Source organism: Vespa crabro, chromosome 1 (genome assembly GCF_910589235.1).
Source record: "Vespa crabro chromosome 1, iyVesCrab1.2, whole genome shotgun sequence".
Taxonomy (NCBI): domain Eukaryota; kingdom Metazoa; phylum Arthropoda; class Insecta; order Hymenoptera; family Vespidae; genus Vespa; species Vespa crabro.
Genome location: NC_060955.1, coordinates 20,036,284 through 20,051,676, shown reverse-complemented (window position 1 = coordinate 20,051,676; position 15,393 = coordinate 20,036,284). Strand labels below are relative to the sequence as shown.

General features: G+C 39.6%; 1 protein-coding gene and 1 long non-coding RNA gene across 5 annotated transcripts in view; one reads left to right on the top strand and one right to left on the bottom strand.

The window, feature by feature from the left end:
- Window positions 1–15,393, bottom strand: part of LOC124426408 (UPF0489 protein C5orf22 homolog) — a 445,446-nt gene that overhangs the window by 348,555 nt on the left and 81,498 nt on the right. The window contains exon 1 of one of the 4 annotated variants that reach the window (XM_046968065.1): window positions 236–387. The exons of the other annotated variants lie outside the window; for them this stretch is intronic. Within the exon in view, the coding sequence (XP_046824021.1) occupies window positions 236–387 (152 nt within the window). Of the gene's footprint in view, window positions 1–235; window positions 388–15,393 lie in introns of those variants that run through there. 4 annotated transcript variants of the gene reach the window in all.
- On the top strand, window positions 11,236–14,380 carry LOC124426469. Its single transcript, XR_006942727.1, has 2 exons — window positions 11,236–13,805; window positions 13,944–14,380. It is a non-coding gene; the product is annotated as an uncharacterized LOC124426469 (long non-coding RNA).

Genomic DNA, 15,393 nt, shown 5'->3' with positions numbered 1-15,393 from the left:
ACAAAACAATTAAAAGATCTATCGGTCTATGGATCCGTTTGAATCGTCACGCTTCGACACCGGACTCCAATACGACATCGTCCATGCTAACACTCATAATGAACGGTTCAATCCTCTCACTGTCACCGTCGAAATCCAATGTATCAATCCGAGAAACCAAGCCAGCCCTTTGTACACTCAACACCGCGTAACGCGTGATATATCGGATTCTTAATCGACGTGAGTGAACGTGTACCTTATTAAAACGACGTCCGAATACATACTCTCGAAGATAGATCGAAGATCAATTAAGGAACTCGTTAGTAAATAAAGGAACGACACGATATGCGAAGTAACTATACGAGGTAATCGTATGTAATAATATGTGTGTGTCCTCTCGAGATTCATCTCGTCAAACAAGGATGAGAACGATCGAGTTAGCGGAAGAGAGAGAGAGAGAATGGGATTGCAAGGCGTCGCGGCGCTGGTCGACACTAGACTTGGCGTCGGTTCGTTCGTTAGCTGGACCCTCTTGCCCGCCCGTATTAATTTGCTTCCTCCTCCCCTTCTCGGTTCTCGCTTTCTCATACTCTCTCTCTCTCTCTCTCTCTCTCACGCTCTTTCTCTCTCTCTCTCTTTCTCTCTCTCTCTCTCTCTCTCTCTCTGGCCCTAGCAGTGGCGTCCTCTTCCTCGAGTATTCCCCCTCAAAAGGAAAAGGGGGGTTCGAGTCGCCCCTGGTCTTAGTTGGCGCTGCTCTACTACCGCCGCCACTGTTGCGCTGCTTTTGCTTGTTAGTTGCTGCTGGCGCTGCCGGCTGCTGCTGTTGCTGCTGCTGCCGTTGGTTGTTCGTTGCTGGCTCCCGGCTGCTGCTGCTGCTGTTGCTGCTGCTGCTGCTGCTGCTGCTGCCACCGCGAAACGCCGGGAACGGCGCATGCGGACTTCGTTGATCGTCCCCGTTTCACCCCCTTCTCTCCATCTTTCTTCCTTCCTTCTTCCACTCTATGTCCCTTCTTTCCTCTCCTTTCCGCTCACCACTAGTCCTTCGTCATTGAGCAGGAAAGCGCACCGATAAAGGTGAACTGGCAGAAAATTAACCGGCGGAACTGCTCGCTTTGAATCGCGTGCTTTCTCACTTTCTCCTCCTTCTCTCTCTCCCTCTCCCTCTCCCTCTCTCTCTCTCTCTCTCTCTCTCTTTTTCTCTTTGTCTTTCCCTCCTTCTTTGTTTTCTCCTTCGACATTTCTTCGAAAAAAGAGGGAAGGACGTTGTTTCAGAGAAATGAAAGTAGAAGTTGAAAGATCGATATTTCGATGATAATGCTAAGATCCTCGAATCGAACGTTTCGATCAGTTGACACACGAAGCATAATAATGTCGTTTAAATGCAACCGACGAAACGGCTCTGCTTTGGCTCTTTAGATATATAGACGTCGCAGTTAAGAAGTCGAGGGTCTTTAACGAGGTGAGATTGCCGGAGAGTGGTCCACGGGGTGGAAGAGGTTTGAAGGTAGCAGGAAAAAAGGAGACTGAAATTGCCGAAGGGTAGGGATAGTAAACGAGTTATTGGAAAATCGTGTGAGGGGTGCACCGAGCTAAGAGACTACCATCGGGAGAGAAGTTATAGACGAAAGGAGGAAAAAGAATAGATGGAAAAAAGAAAAAGGAAAAAAAGAAAAAGAAGAAGAAGAAGAAGAAGAAGACGAGGAGGAGGAGGAGTAGGAGGAGGTCAGTAATTTTTCGGCTCATTGCACATAAAAAGCAGAAGCTTTATCGTTCGTTTGGAGAAGGCACGCAACGCGAGACGACGACGATGAACTCGCGACATCCAGGTGCTGACTTTGAAAGTGGCTGATGGCATTAGCATCGGCTCGTCGAGGACGGTGATCAGGTAGCACATTCTTGCCAGTTTCATTTCCCGGGAACGACGTTCAAGCTCAACGTCCTCATCCTCTCTCTCTCTTTCTCTCTCTTTTTCTTTATCTATCTATCTATCTATCTATCTATCTATCTATCTATCTATCTTTCTCTATCTTTCTCCCTTTTCCCTCCATTCTCGTAGGCGCCATTCGTTTCTTCGATACATCGACCTACGCGGACTCAAAGATATCGAATATCACCTGCTCCTTCTTCCTCTATATCACCCTCTCCCCATCTCATCCTTTACCTTTTCTCCCGACAAGAAGTCAATGTAACAAGAATTAACAATTCTCCTTTATATCCCTATTTTTCGAATCTTCTATATCATCGAATGAATGTTTCGATGATAGAGACTAGAGAAAGTCATCATCGCTAACGTATTACTCGATAAAAAGAAAAAAAAAAAGGCAGAAGAAAAAAACCAGAAAAAAAAGAAAAAAGAAATATGAGTTTCTTTTCGTTTCTACATGCTCCTTAGAATCGAGGATACTCGATGAAAATGAGGAGAAGGGAAGCGATAAGGGTGGAACCCGTTGTGATTCGGGTTCAAAGAGCTCGAAGAAGCAAGGATACTGCATAATCGCGAGTATAAAACATCGAAACGCTTAGCATAGTAACATCGTGTGGCGCGGCCGTCATTACCGTATTGATCGCGGGGTTAGTTCGACTCTCCACAACCCTCTTTCCCTCTCGTTGTTGTCCCTCTCGCGCTCTCCTCCACTACTGTCGCTCCCTATCACCTCCTCTTTTTTCTATTCTTTCTCTTTCTCGTAATAAGAACGGCAAAGATCGTGACGAAAGAGTATGGACTAACGAAACTCCTGGCCCTAAAGAGAGGGTTGAAAGTAGGGCAACGAACTCAGTTAACGAGTTTGAGATCAAAGGGCCACTATTACGATACGCTTCTGTGATTTAAAACCCTTTCACGGGATCAATAATTTTCGATATATCAACCAAATGTTATCTTAATGTGATTTATAATATAATTAACAACAACACTTTAACTACATGTAATTCCACTTAAAGTGGATTCAAAAATCATTTATGGAAATACTTCTTTAGAGATATTAAGAAAGATTTTTCTCTTTTAGTATTCCTCAGCGAGGATACTGGACCCATCGCAAGACCGGTTTGGTAAGAGTCAACTGATCGTTCAGGCAAGAAACAACTGAATCATCGTATCCCCTATTCTTCGAAGGCAGGATCGGTACGAGCATTGCTACGTCAGCATACTAAAATTTCAGAAGCTTGAACGTTGTGAAGGTGCCGCCGAAAAACATGACGACGAAGACGAATTTCTAAAGGTTCGATTAAACGATCTGTCGACGTAAAAAGATAACTTTAAGCTGATAAATTCATTAAATAAAGAGGTACGGTAAAGAAAGAGATAGATAGATAGGTAGATATAACGGATGTGATAAAAAAGAAAGAAAGTTGGGTTCGTTTCTGCGCGTCCATCCTGTTCCTCGACGATAACACGAGTGGAGTACAATGGACACGAAGATGCGGGACCTCTGCCAAACAGGTTGTGAGGGAATGGATTACGTGAATCACGCTCGTATCGCGTGCAATGCAACGAGAGCACCTGTACGCACACGTTTATACGAGTATCTACATACGAATAACCAAAAGGGGAAACTGAGAGTCATGTAGGTGAAATTAAAATTACATAAACTTTGCGTATATATTCGTTCGAGAAAACATCGTCGTCTTTCAACCAATCCCGATTATATTCGATTATATTCGACAAAATGAAAGACAAATACAACGAGAAGGGAATTAACATATAATTAAATATGTAAATATACACGATATTTGTAGCTGAACTTTTGAACTTAATGCTTGACAATTTGAAGCGTCATTGTGTCTATCGAGTAAACATAACGTTTATAAGGAAAGCGATTAATATTATTCAAAGATTCTATTGATTTAGATTCCAATATTAATAGGTGCATTCGAATTAGCACCAAAGCCATATCTATTTTCGATTTCTCGACTAACCCCTGACCTTAAGCTTGACAATATCGAATCGTTCGATGCGATGAAGTTCGCAAGGGAATTAACGGTGTCGGGGATAAATATCAAATTTGTGGGAGACGAAACGGGTAACGACGGATACGGAAAAGCGAGCGTTAAGTGCACACAGACGTCTCAAGTGGTAAGTATACCCACGGGATATAACCGAGTCTATGGGAAAGTGCCGGTAAGCCATGCTGCCCGAGCGAGTGCCTACTTTGGAAGATTACTTCGATACGCGTACACTTAGATCTGGGTATCCATTCAGGTGCCTGTGGAGAATTCTAACCGGTTTCGAGCGCTGCTGGTAGCCGACATTCACCCCTCGCGATTGCGATCCCTACGGTCAAATCAAGAGAGTAAATTATTCCTCTCTATTAATCCCTCTGCAATCCATCCTACATCCTGTTTATGCGATACACGAAGGACGCTTATGCCTTAAAAATTTTATAAATAAGAAAACACGTTTTTATTCTCGATGTAATCGATTTCTGATCGATCGAAAATTAGGTTAAACCGAATGTTATATTAGAGATAAAGGTTTAATAATATATATATATATATATATATATATATATATATAACGTATTATTAAAAACGAGGAAAAACGAATATTGGTTCGTATCAGGAAATGGCAATTTCTATCTAACTAAACTCTCCATCTAGAGAATCATTATCATAATTACAAAAACGTCGTCGTACTAATCGGTAATGAAAAATGTACAAAATGGGACGTTCTATGTGTGACGATCGAAATACAATATTTCAGTAGCTGAACTCCTCATTAATTATTCATAACGATTATCATGACGATCTTACAGGAGTATCCTGTCCGTCGGCGATGTTTCATCGGCTAAATCGTATCTTGTATTCTTTCGTTCTCCTTCGGGAAAAAAAAAAGAAAAAGGAAAAAAAAAGAAAGAAAGAAAGAAAAAACAACAAAGAAAGAAAAAAGAAGAAAAAGAAAAAAGAAAAAGAAAATAAAGAAAGCTAAATAGATAGTCAGATAGATTTTTAAGGATTCCAAGGGAAACACAGTAGTCATGAAAGGAATCAAAATTCGAAGAAGGAACGATCGAAGACGTCGCAATTAGAAGCATCGAGTCTTGGAGAATAGACATCGAGTCTTCTAATCACATACATACACGTCGCGTATCGCGCGTTTGGAATAAAATCCTTAAGGCATACCTACACGCGTATCTCGCGCTTGAATCGCTTAACGAATACAAGGAGTCCCTTGTTGGCTGATGTGAGAAGACTCTGGCGAGTCCAATATCTCTCTCTCTCTCTCTCTCTCTCTCTCATACACACACATATACACATCTCTCACTCTCTCTTTCTCCTCTTTTTTTTCTTCGTAGACTCGAGCAAAAGACGACGATTTAATCGACGTTTGCAAACGAATCGGCATGCACATGCTTGGACCACGTAAATCGTATGAATCACATAAATCGAGGTCTCATCGTAGATTCTAAGCTAGGAGCGTCGCGTTACACCGATCAAATGGTAGCTAGAGAAAATAGATAGAGGAGGGGATTTAAGTACATACGTAGTAGCAAGAGAGGATAAGCAAAAGACGAATGGTAGGCGGTCCTAGAAGCCGTACATTTTCTCTAACATCGCACAGAGTTTTGCAACGACTCGAGAGAATACGATCGCTCCGTGCCACTCAATATGGCGTCCCGTTCCTTCTTCCATTCCCCCTCCTCCTTCGTCCCTTCCATCACCACCTCCACATCCACCTCCTCCACTTCTTCCCTCCACGTTCTGTCTATACGCTCGCATCGATCATGCACTTATTACGTGATAAGCCTCCGTGCTCGTTTAATACTCACTCCCTCCTTCCCTCCTTCTTTATATACATATATATATATATATCTTTTCTTTTCTTGGAAGTTCTTTTTCCTTCCAAAGACTCCTAGTTCGTTGTATCTTCTTCCTTCTTATTCATCGTCTTTTTCTTTTTCATCAACTTTCCCTCCGCGTCTCAACTTCTGTCATTCCCTACGACTCTCGACCGGTCTTTCTACATCTTCATAATTCATACGTTCTCGCTCTAATGGAGATTTAATTTCGACCGGTTAACAGGATTCGCTCGATCTCTTTTCTCTTTCTCTTTTATCCGTTCGCATGTACGCTCTCTTCGTTCGTTGTGCTTTTTATCATTTTCTTCTTCTTCTTAGTTCTTTCATCTCCGCCTCTTCTTTCTTTGAGTTAATAACTCAATCTCGAGGGGTTAAGCTTTCCCAGAGGCAATGATTCAATGTTAACATTTGTTTCCATATTCGTTAAAACGGATCAACGAGTATTTTGTATCGATCGATATATATATATATATATATATAGATCTATGAATTGTAAGTAATATTGTTTGATAATCACTAAACTATTGGCTAATACAATAAAGTAAAGTAAATTCGCGAGATATTGGCGAGAGTCACCACCGGAAACTGACGGGAAACTGATCGAGTACTCGATCCTTTCTCCTAGCGCGATATTCCACCTGGGGAATCTGAGAAGGGGGTTGGATCCTATGCCCGCCCTTGGGTCTAACGAGAGACCCTTGCGAACAACGTTCTAGTGGAACCTGCGATCCCTTTTGTATAGTCTAAGTGACGTCGTTTTCCATTCAAGGGGAAGGGAAGAGGAAAGGATGTAAAAGGACAAGGATAGAGACCCATATTCTCGATCGGTGATCTATGAATCCCCACTCGAGTTCGTTCTTTCTCTCTTATTTGTGTAATCGTATATTTTATTGGCAGGTCAAAGAGAGAGAGAGAGAGAGAGAGAGAGAGAGAGAGAGAGAGAGAGAGAGAGAGAAAGAAGCCTCAAGGCTCGATTGTCGACGAAGCATTGTATAAATGCTACCGTCTGGTGGCTTTAAAAGTAAAAGAGAGAGAGAGAGAGAGAGAGAGAAATAGGTAAAAGGAAAAAAAGAAGGGTAGAAGAGGCTTTAAAAGTTAACAACGTCCTCTCTATCCTGCGGACGCACAGGTACGTATCTGAATCGATTTGTGAGAGCAAAACTATTTTTTCCTTCGTATTGTGTCGAGCGCACTAGAGGCGCGCGTTGGCTTCTTGCACGCCCTCGTACAAGGTGGATCGTATCCAAGAATGGAATTTATGGGCGTATTGGACTTGCGGTAAAGAGGGTGCCGATCTAATAATGGATGATCGATGATCGGGATATCGAAGGATCTCTTGTACACCAGCGGAGGGCACGCGCGTTCGCTATATTACACTGTTTTTGATCCATCGCCTTTATTCAAGCTAAACGACAGTACGGAAATCGAAGATACTTCGATCGATCTTGTCGGCCGCTTTCGTCGAACTATTTATCTCTTCTTCTTTTTGGTAATTATAAGGTATAATCAACTTCGAGCGCATCTTTCTTTTTCTTTTTTCTTTCTCATCCTTTTTATATTTCATTTTTTCTCTATCTCTCTTTCTTTCTCTCTCTCTCTTTCTCTCTCTGCCTGAGAAATCCATGTAAAAAGATAGTCGAAAAAGGGTGTCGAGCATGCATCAACGATACACGCATATGTACCGTGTCGTACGGAGATTTCACTTGGCATGCAAATCAGATCGACGGCTGCCGTGTGAGAATTTTTCGGGCCTTAGGGTCCTACGAATCGGACGCGGAACAGAGAAGCGGTAAGTGCCTAGTGGTAGCTCGAAAAAAAAAAAAAGAAAGAAAAGACGCAGCCGCGTAGGTAACCCTTGAACGGGATCTAACTTAACCGTTTTCTCTTTTCTTTTTACGTCGTTGAATGTTACGGCGGTGCATAAAAACTGCTGCTAATTATGCGAGAACATATACCTGGGGCCAAAAAGATATAAATGCTAAACGCGCGGCATTATGCGCGTGACAGCACGGTAGTGTATCGGCGTCTGGAAGGGGTAGCGAAAAAGAGAAAGAGAAAGAGAGTGAGAAAAAAAAGTGAAAGATAGAAAAAGATAGAAAAAGATAGATAGGGGAGAGGGAGAGAGAGAGGGAGAGAGAGAGAAAGAGAGAGAGAGAGAGAGAGACGAGGAAAAGAGGTGGAGTCACGCTCTCACCCCGAAGTGCAAGAGCCGTCAACGATGAACAATGCCGAGTGCGTTAGGATACACGCTGAGTGAAAAAGTAAAAAGGGAAAAATTTAGTTTCCGCCTGTCATGGCATCGACCGTCGTCACGCTTCGTTAGTTTGCCGCGTTTATATCAATCACCGTGGTGCTGCGGGCAAACGTTTGACCACCACTGTCCGCATCGCCCTCCCTCCCTCCCTCCCTCCCTCCCTCTCTCTCTCTCTCTCTCTCTCTCTCTCTCTCTCTCTCTCCCCTTTATCTTTGCACATTACACGTAGCCGCAAATATATTACGCGCTCCTCCATTTCCCCGCTTGTTTGCAAATTCATTTTTCCAACCTCGAACTCGTTATTTTTATTCTCGCGGAAAGAACGATAATTGCCACGTAAATTATCCGTATGCCTTTTGATTTAATGAGATTCCGCGAGAACGATTATATTCTCGTTGCGTAGGCAAACCACGTATTATTCGTATGTAGATATAACGAAGCGACGAAGTCTACCTTTAGTTTTAATTCTTTCCACCCTATTCTCGTTCGGGGATCATTGACGAAAATAAATATAAAAATTTTGCGTAGCGTTCTTTAAAGAACGAAATAATAAATAAATTCGTTTGGCAAAATTTACGAAGCCATTCATAAACTCGAAAGGTTCGTCGATCGTAACAAAAGAAAAAAAAAAAAGAGAGAGAGAGAAAAAAGAAATAGAAAAAAAAAGAAAAGAAACAGAAAGAAAAAAAGGAAAATGTCCTTAACAAGGGCAAGTTCCTCTTTTTCACAAGCTAATTGTTCACCGTCGAAGGTTCGATTTAAGTCACCGAAGGATAACCATTCAGATTGAAATCAAGGCCAAGAGAGGTAACGATTCTCACCATGGTGCCGCTAATTTACATTACACTGGAATAAGTATAAGCTGAGAACGATCGGTGGATTAAAAAATACCAGACCTACATAAGTATTACCTATTTGCAATGATGTGACTATAATGAATACATGTCTACATATGTAATTTTAAGATACAACATCTGGAATATATATTTTATTTTATTTAAAATAACACGATAACAGAGTATTCTTATTTTATTTCAATATTTATTCGATTATTATATTAATTACATTATGTTTATTATATTTAATTAAACAATTAGTTTATTACTATATATTCGATTCTTCATTATGAAAAATAAAATGATTTTATCATTTATTTACAGTCAGCATCGATTTTTAATCTTTACATTAATAATATTACATTAATAACAGCGCTAAGAAAACTATATAAAATATGCTTATTATAAAGTTCGACCGACCTTTCGCTAATTAAAAAACAGTTAAACAGTTATATGTAATTCGACGAATATATTATAACGCACATTGTGAGGTTCGCTGCGCCATGCCGATTACTGTGTATAAAATTAAAAAAAAAAAAAAAAAAAAAAAAAAAAAAAAAAAAAAAAAATCATGTACAATTTAAACGATTATTTAACATCGTAAATGAATTTTTGCCAAAGTCGAGACTCGTTTTTTCGGCCTTAACAAACATTAAATTCGTCCCGTTTCATCAAAATCGTTGTAACCATTTTTAAGATACAATTGATTATTGAAATGTAAAAATATATATAAAATTGTTCATTTAATAGTACATACATATATATATATATATATATATCGTTATCAGAAAAATGAATCGAAATTTAATATCGTTAAAATGAATTGAAATTTAATTTATCGTCCATTGACTGTTAATAATAGCTATTTGAAAAAGATATCGAAACATTAGTTCAAGAGAAAGAGAGACGGAGAAAGAAAAAAAAATAAAAGAAAACAAAAAAAAATAAAAAAAAAAAAAAAATAAAACAACCCACGACCCTTTATTGCATGCAATATAAATTCAACGTAAAAAGTTGATTCATTGCGCGCTCAGATTACAGAATATACCTGTGCATATATGTATGTATATATATTCATCGAGCTATGGGCTACGATACGCAGTCGTAACGGTAATTAGAGGCGGGTTCCAATTAACAAACCGATATGCCCGTTTGATATTTTGCTGCATCATTATTTACCACCGGCTACGCCATTACGTCAGCAATTTTGCCACTTCTCTCTTTCTCTCTATTTCTCTCTCTCTCTGTCTGTCTCTCTCTCTCTCTTTCTCTGTATCTCTCTCTCTCTCTCTCTCTCTCTCTCTCTCTGTATGTCTGTCTGTCTGTCTCTCTATCTCTTTCTCCTTCGCACACTCTTTCAGCGACTGAATTTAATTACATTACGTGGCTTTCGGTATTGCTTACATTGTAATCACTTTTCTCGCGTGCGACAAAGGTATTAGGGTTTTAGTGTTCATCCAAGAGCTAGCAACCAAGTGGAAACACCTGCACGAACTTGCTAACGATGCACCCCGAAGAGTTACGAATAATTCGACGCAATTTACACTCTATTCGGTGAACCTCGCGAGATTTCCATCTGAACAGAGTAACGACGATAGAAAGAGAAGAATTTTCGTGGTTAGATACGTGGCAACAAAATCGATCGTAAAATATAGAATGGTAGGGTAGAACAAATTGCGAGCTTTTACTAATTGATCATTGCTACTGTCTGTTACAATTCATACAGTAACGATGTTAATCATATCATCATTATATATACATAAATATATATCCATTGTTACTGTTAATATTATATTACTCCAACTACATTATTATACATAGATAGATAGATAGATAGATACATACATACGTACATACATACATATATATATATATATATATATATATATATATATATACATACATACATACATACATAGATAAATATATATATATATATATACATCTTTAGAAAGGAAGTGAGAAAGAAAAATGTTATTTTTACAAAAGCACCGATATTCGAATCGAACTTTTTCGCACACCCTTTAGAACGGCAAATGGATTTGGTCGATAGTGAAAATAGAAAAAGAAGAGGAAGAAGAAGAAAAAGAAGAAGATGAAAAGAAGGAGGAGAAGGAGGAGGAAGAGATGGAGGAAAAAGGAAGAACGAAGGAAAGAGGATGAGAAGTAGAAAAGGTTGAGGGAAAGGTAGAAGAGAAGGGAAGAGAAAAGAAGCATCGCCGTGAGCAGTGGTGGACTAAATTACCCGGACGTGCTCGCGCAGATAAGGCTCCTTGTGTACGCGCATAATGCGCCACGTAATGTGCAGTCCACAGGCAAGCGCAGCCTCCGCCACCGCCACCATCGCCACCACCGCCACCACCGCCACCACCGCCGCTGCCTCTGAGTCTCTCAGCCTACAGCCAACTGGAGGTGGAACCTATGTACCTACGTATGCAGCCTGTATGCTCAGAGGCTGGGCACATATTGACCGATACGTACCGCCGGTAGCAAGATAAACAGTCCTCTCTCTCTCTCTCTCTCTCTCTCTCTCTCTCTCTCTCTCTCTCTCTCGCTTTCTCTCTCTCTCTCTATTCCTCTCTGTCTCTTCCTGTCACGCGCGCGAGCGAACGCGATTTCGGTCCCTCTGAAACTTCCGTAGTACCGCAACACGCTTTTTCTACCTCTTTTCGAACGAGGAACCTCGTCGTTTCCCGCTCTCCAGCCGGTCCGGAAAATTTATAGCGACGCGCTTTGCCACGATCTTCGAGCTCGTAAAGTTTCCCTACCTTGGACATTGCCATTGCGATACGATAATACGATTCACGAAGAAAACGAAGAAAGAAAGAATAGAAATAGAAGGGGGAAGATGAGATTCGAGACAACACTGTTGTAGGGTGAGTAGAGGGTGAATAGAGGCAAATGATTCAAACTAAGCGTCTATATGATATGATGGAAAGGAAAAAAAGAAATGGTGAGGAAAGAGAGGAAAATAGAAAGAAGATAAAAAAAAAAGAAAAAAGAAAGTGAAAGAGAAAAGAATAAAAAATTGAAAAAAGAGAAAAAAAAGAAGAAAAGAAAAGAGAGAGAGCAATGTGAGTTAGAGGGAAAGAAGGTTGTGTCCGGGGACTAGAAGCAAATTACATCGTCGAGTGCCATTAATGGCTATGTGATAGCCACGATGGCGAGCGCATTGCGAGGCCTGCACTCATGCACTCGTACGCACCCGTCCGACGGATACCAAATGTTGCACCGTCGAAGACTAGAACAAAAAGTGAAGCGAAGAGGAGAAACAGGGAGAGAGAGAGAGACAGAAGGAAAAAAAGCAGCAAGTAGAGCGAACAAGCCTGGTCTCTCCTATTCATTGTAACCAATAATTACCCCGTCTACGTGCTCCATACGCCGAGCGTATTGTAATTAAACAAAGGAGAGAAGCCGCGCGCGCATACGCCAGCAACCGTTAACGCACGACCTTTCTAAAGGCCCTTTCACACCGGGCTTTACGCGTTGGCCCCGCAAAGGGCCATGCAGAGGACCCGCGTAGGACGTCTTTGAAGGACCGTCAAAAGATTTCCGCCGTTCGGTGTCGCCACGACGAGCCACTTCTATATTAACCCTTTCTACTAACTCCCCGCTCTTCTCTCTCTCTCTCTTTTTATAGATTTATATTTCTATTATTTTTCTTCTTTTTTTTTCTTTTTTCTTTTTATTCCTTTTTTTTTTCTTTTCTTCTTCTTTGTATGTATTCTTCTATTTCATTGTGACTTTACTAGTATTTATCGTTTATCATCTAAAGTATCTGTACGATGTGATCTACTTTTATCAGTAGTAATTTTTTTTCCTTTTTTGTTTTTTTCTTTCTTTTTCATCAACGACACTCAAGTCGATTATTTTAATTACAACGCGTAATCTTATCAACGCAACGTTATCATCGAGTTCAATCATTTAATTTCGTGCGAGATATTCATGACACGTTCTGACGTCTAAATTAGAAAACTCTTATCAGCGCTTGATCCTGATGGAAAAGAAGATCCCTGTTGGAATGTTTTTTCGGAAGAGCAAGGATCAAAGATACTGCTTATGGATAAGCATATACAAAAAAAAAGAAAAAGAAAAAAAAAAAAAAGAACAAGACAGAAAAGGGAAAATAAGAAATGTTGAAAATAATAAATATCTTTCCTTGATTTTTAATTTGATATTTATAATTGATTTGAAAAGGGTCTTCTCGCTTTTTATCTACATTTTTAAAGAATTCGATACAGCCGGAAACTCGAAGCGGCAGGATGTTTCAGGACTCTCACGAAGGACGAATGGAAGGTACGAAATTTCGCCGCAGAGGGAACCACTTGCTAAGCCATAGTAGTCGAAGTCAGCGCCAAATAAGTAGAAAGGGAAACGGTGAAAGCTTCAACCCCTTCCCTCCACCTCTCTGAGGATAAAGTAGTCCCTGAGAGAGTAGATACAGGAAAACGAAGAAGATTCATCTATCGTCGAAAGATACAACGAGAGCTCTAATTTCATATAATTTCATATAATCTCACGTAATTTCATGCGATCACGCAGATAAGAGAAACATTATTAACGAATTTATAATACGAGCGACCTGTAATTATATACAATAATTAAACGATAACTTATAATTATCAATTGCACTATCAACTATTATCTACGGTAGAGAAAAGAAAATCGAAAAGGTAAGACATACGTTAGAGTAAGAAAAAAAAAAAAGGAAAGAAAACAAATTATTTGCTTAGATTGTAACGAACTTTGAAAAAAGAAGAATAAAGAAAAAGAAATAAATAAATTTAAAAAGACGAACAAGAAGAGGAAAGAGTATAAAATATGCAATAAGAGGCCGCAAAGAAATATCAGATTTACTATCCGTCAACGAGTTTGCCACCGTATTCCAAGTCTCAGATGACATCCAGTGAGTGTATCTCATCGCGCTTATATTCGATCATGGTTAGTTATGTTGTTGTTAAAAATAATAATCATCGAGACACGCACGACACATTATATAGATTCTCGAAGCGAACTAAGCGTTGACATTCATCATATCTCGACGTCATTTATGACACTTTCAAACTCTATGTACGATAGGGAGAAGCTATTCGAGACCAGTCATTCGAGCCCAGTCGAGCCCAGTCGAGCCCAGTCGAGCTGAGCCTTTCACCCTCATCTCTTTCGATTTCCGGCTAAGCTATATTGAAATCCATCTGACAACTAACTACACCTCCGTCCATAAATTCGATAAGATCGTACGTTCAAAAGGAACTTTGATGATGGACCCTATCCTTATGACTTCCCTACCTTCTTTTTTATTTTTTTGTTCTTTTTTTTTCTTTTCTTTTTTTTTTCATAGAACAACTGATTGGAGAGTCACTCGAAACGGTCAAGTCAAATACAATATGGTATAATAAAAGATAAAGGCAGAACAAGTCATCGTAATTATGATATCATACTTAAAAAAAAAAAACTTATCGTTTATTTTTATGTAAAATCATTCACGAATAAAAACAAAGTAAATATGTACGTAACTTGAGGAAAATACGTATTTATTTAAAAAAAAAAAAAAAAAAAAAAAAAAAAATTACCCAATGTAATCGTTTATTTCTTGTTCGTTGTTCACTCGCTACTCGCGATATTTCTTGTCTCATTTCCTATATTATCCATTTTATGATTTCCCTTTCGATCGAATAATCTAAGTGCAAAGGTCGAACTTAGTACTCGATTGAACGTGAAAAATAAGAAGATTAAAAGGAAGATGAGAACTTTTCTTCTTTCTTCTTATCTCCAAACGAAAGATGTTAGCCGCAGCTGCAATGAGGATGCGACTAAGTCAACGATTAAGTAGCTTCTACGTCGTCGCGACGAAGATGTAGAAGGAAAGGTGTTAAGGATGATAAAAGAAGGTTTTAATGCGATAATCCGAACTGGTCAAAGAGTTCGCCGTTTAAGTGTTGACCCATGAATAAAAGGAAATAATCGTTTTTATCCAAAGAGTCATTCTCCGATTATCCCATTCACATCCCGTTCGTTACTTTATCCTCCTTTTAAACTTAAACTTTCAACCGTACGATTATACTCGGTGATACCATTCACGAAAATTTAAACGACGTAGCTAGTAAAATAAACGTTATATTGTATAACGAGGAACATGCGTTGGTTGCATTTATCTTTTCCTTTTTTGTTTCTTCTTTTTTTTTTTTTTTTTTTTTTTTTTAATAAATCGCAAGCATGATACGAGTATCGCAATGAAACTCACTTGGGAACGAGCGGAATTATCGTTGCACGGAACGAGCAGAAACTGATCCGACCAGGAGAATTATACATGTACAAGTCGACTTTTATTGTCGGTTTCTCGATTTCGCGGGGAATGCAAAATGTGTATGGAAATTCTCCAGGAATAAACAACAAGTCTGGTTTGCGTATAGCAAAGCTTCATAAACGTTGAAGAAAAAACGAACTGACGAGAAAGACCGAGGGAAATAGAGAAGGAAGAACTCGTACTTTGCGATAATAAAAGAGAGTATATGAAAAAATGAACTAG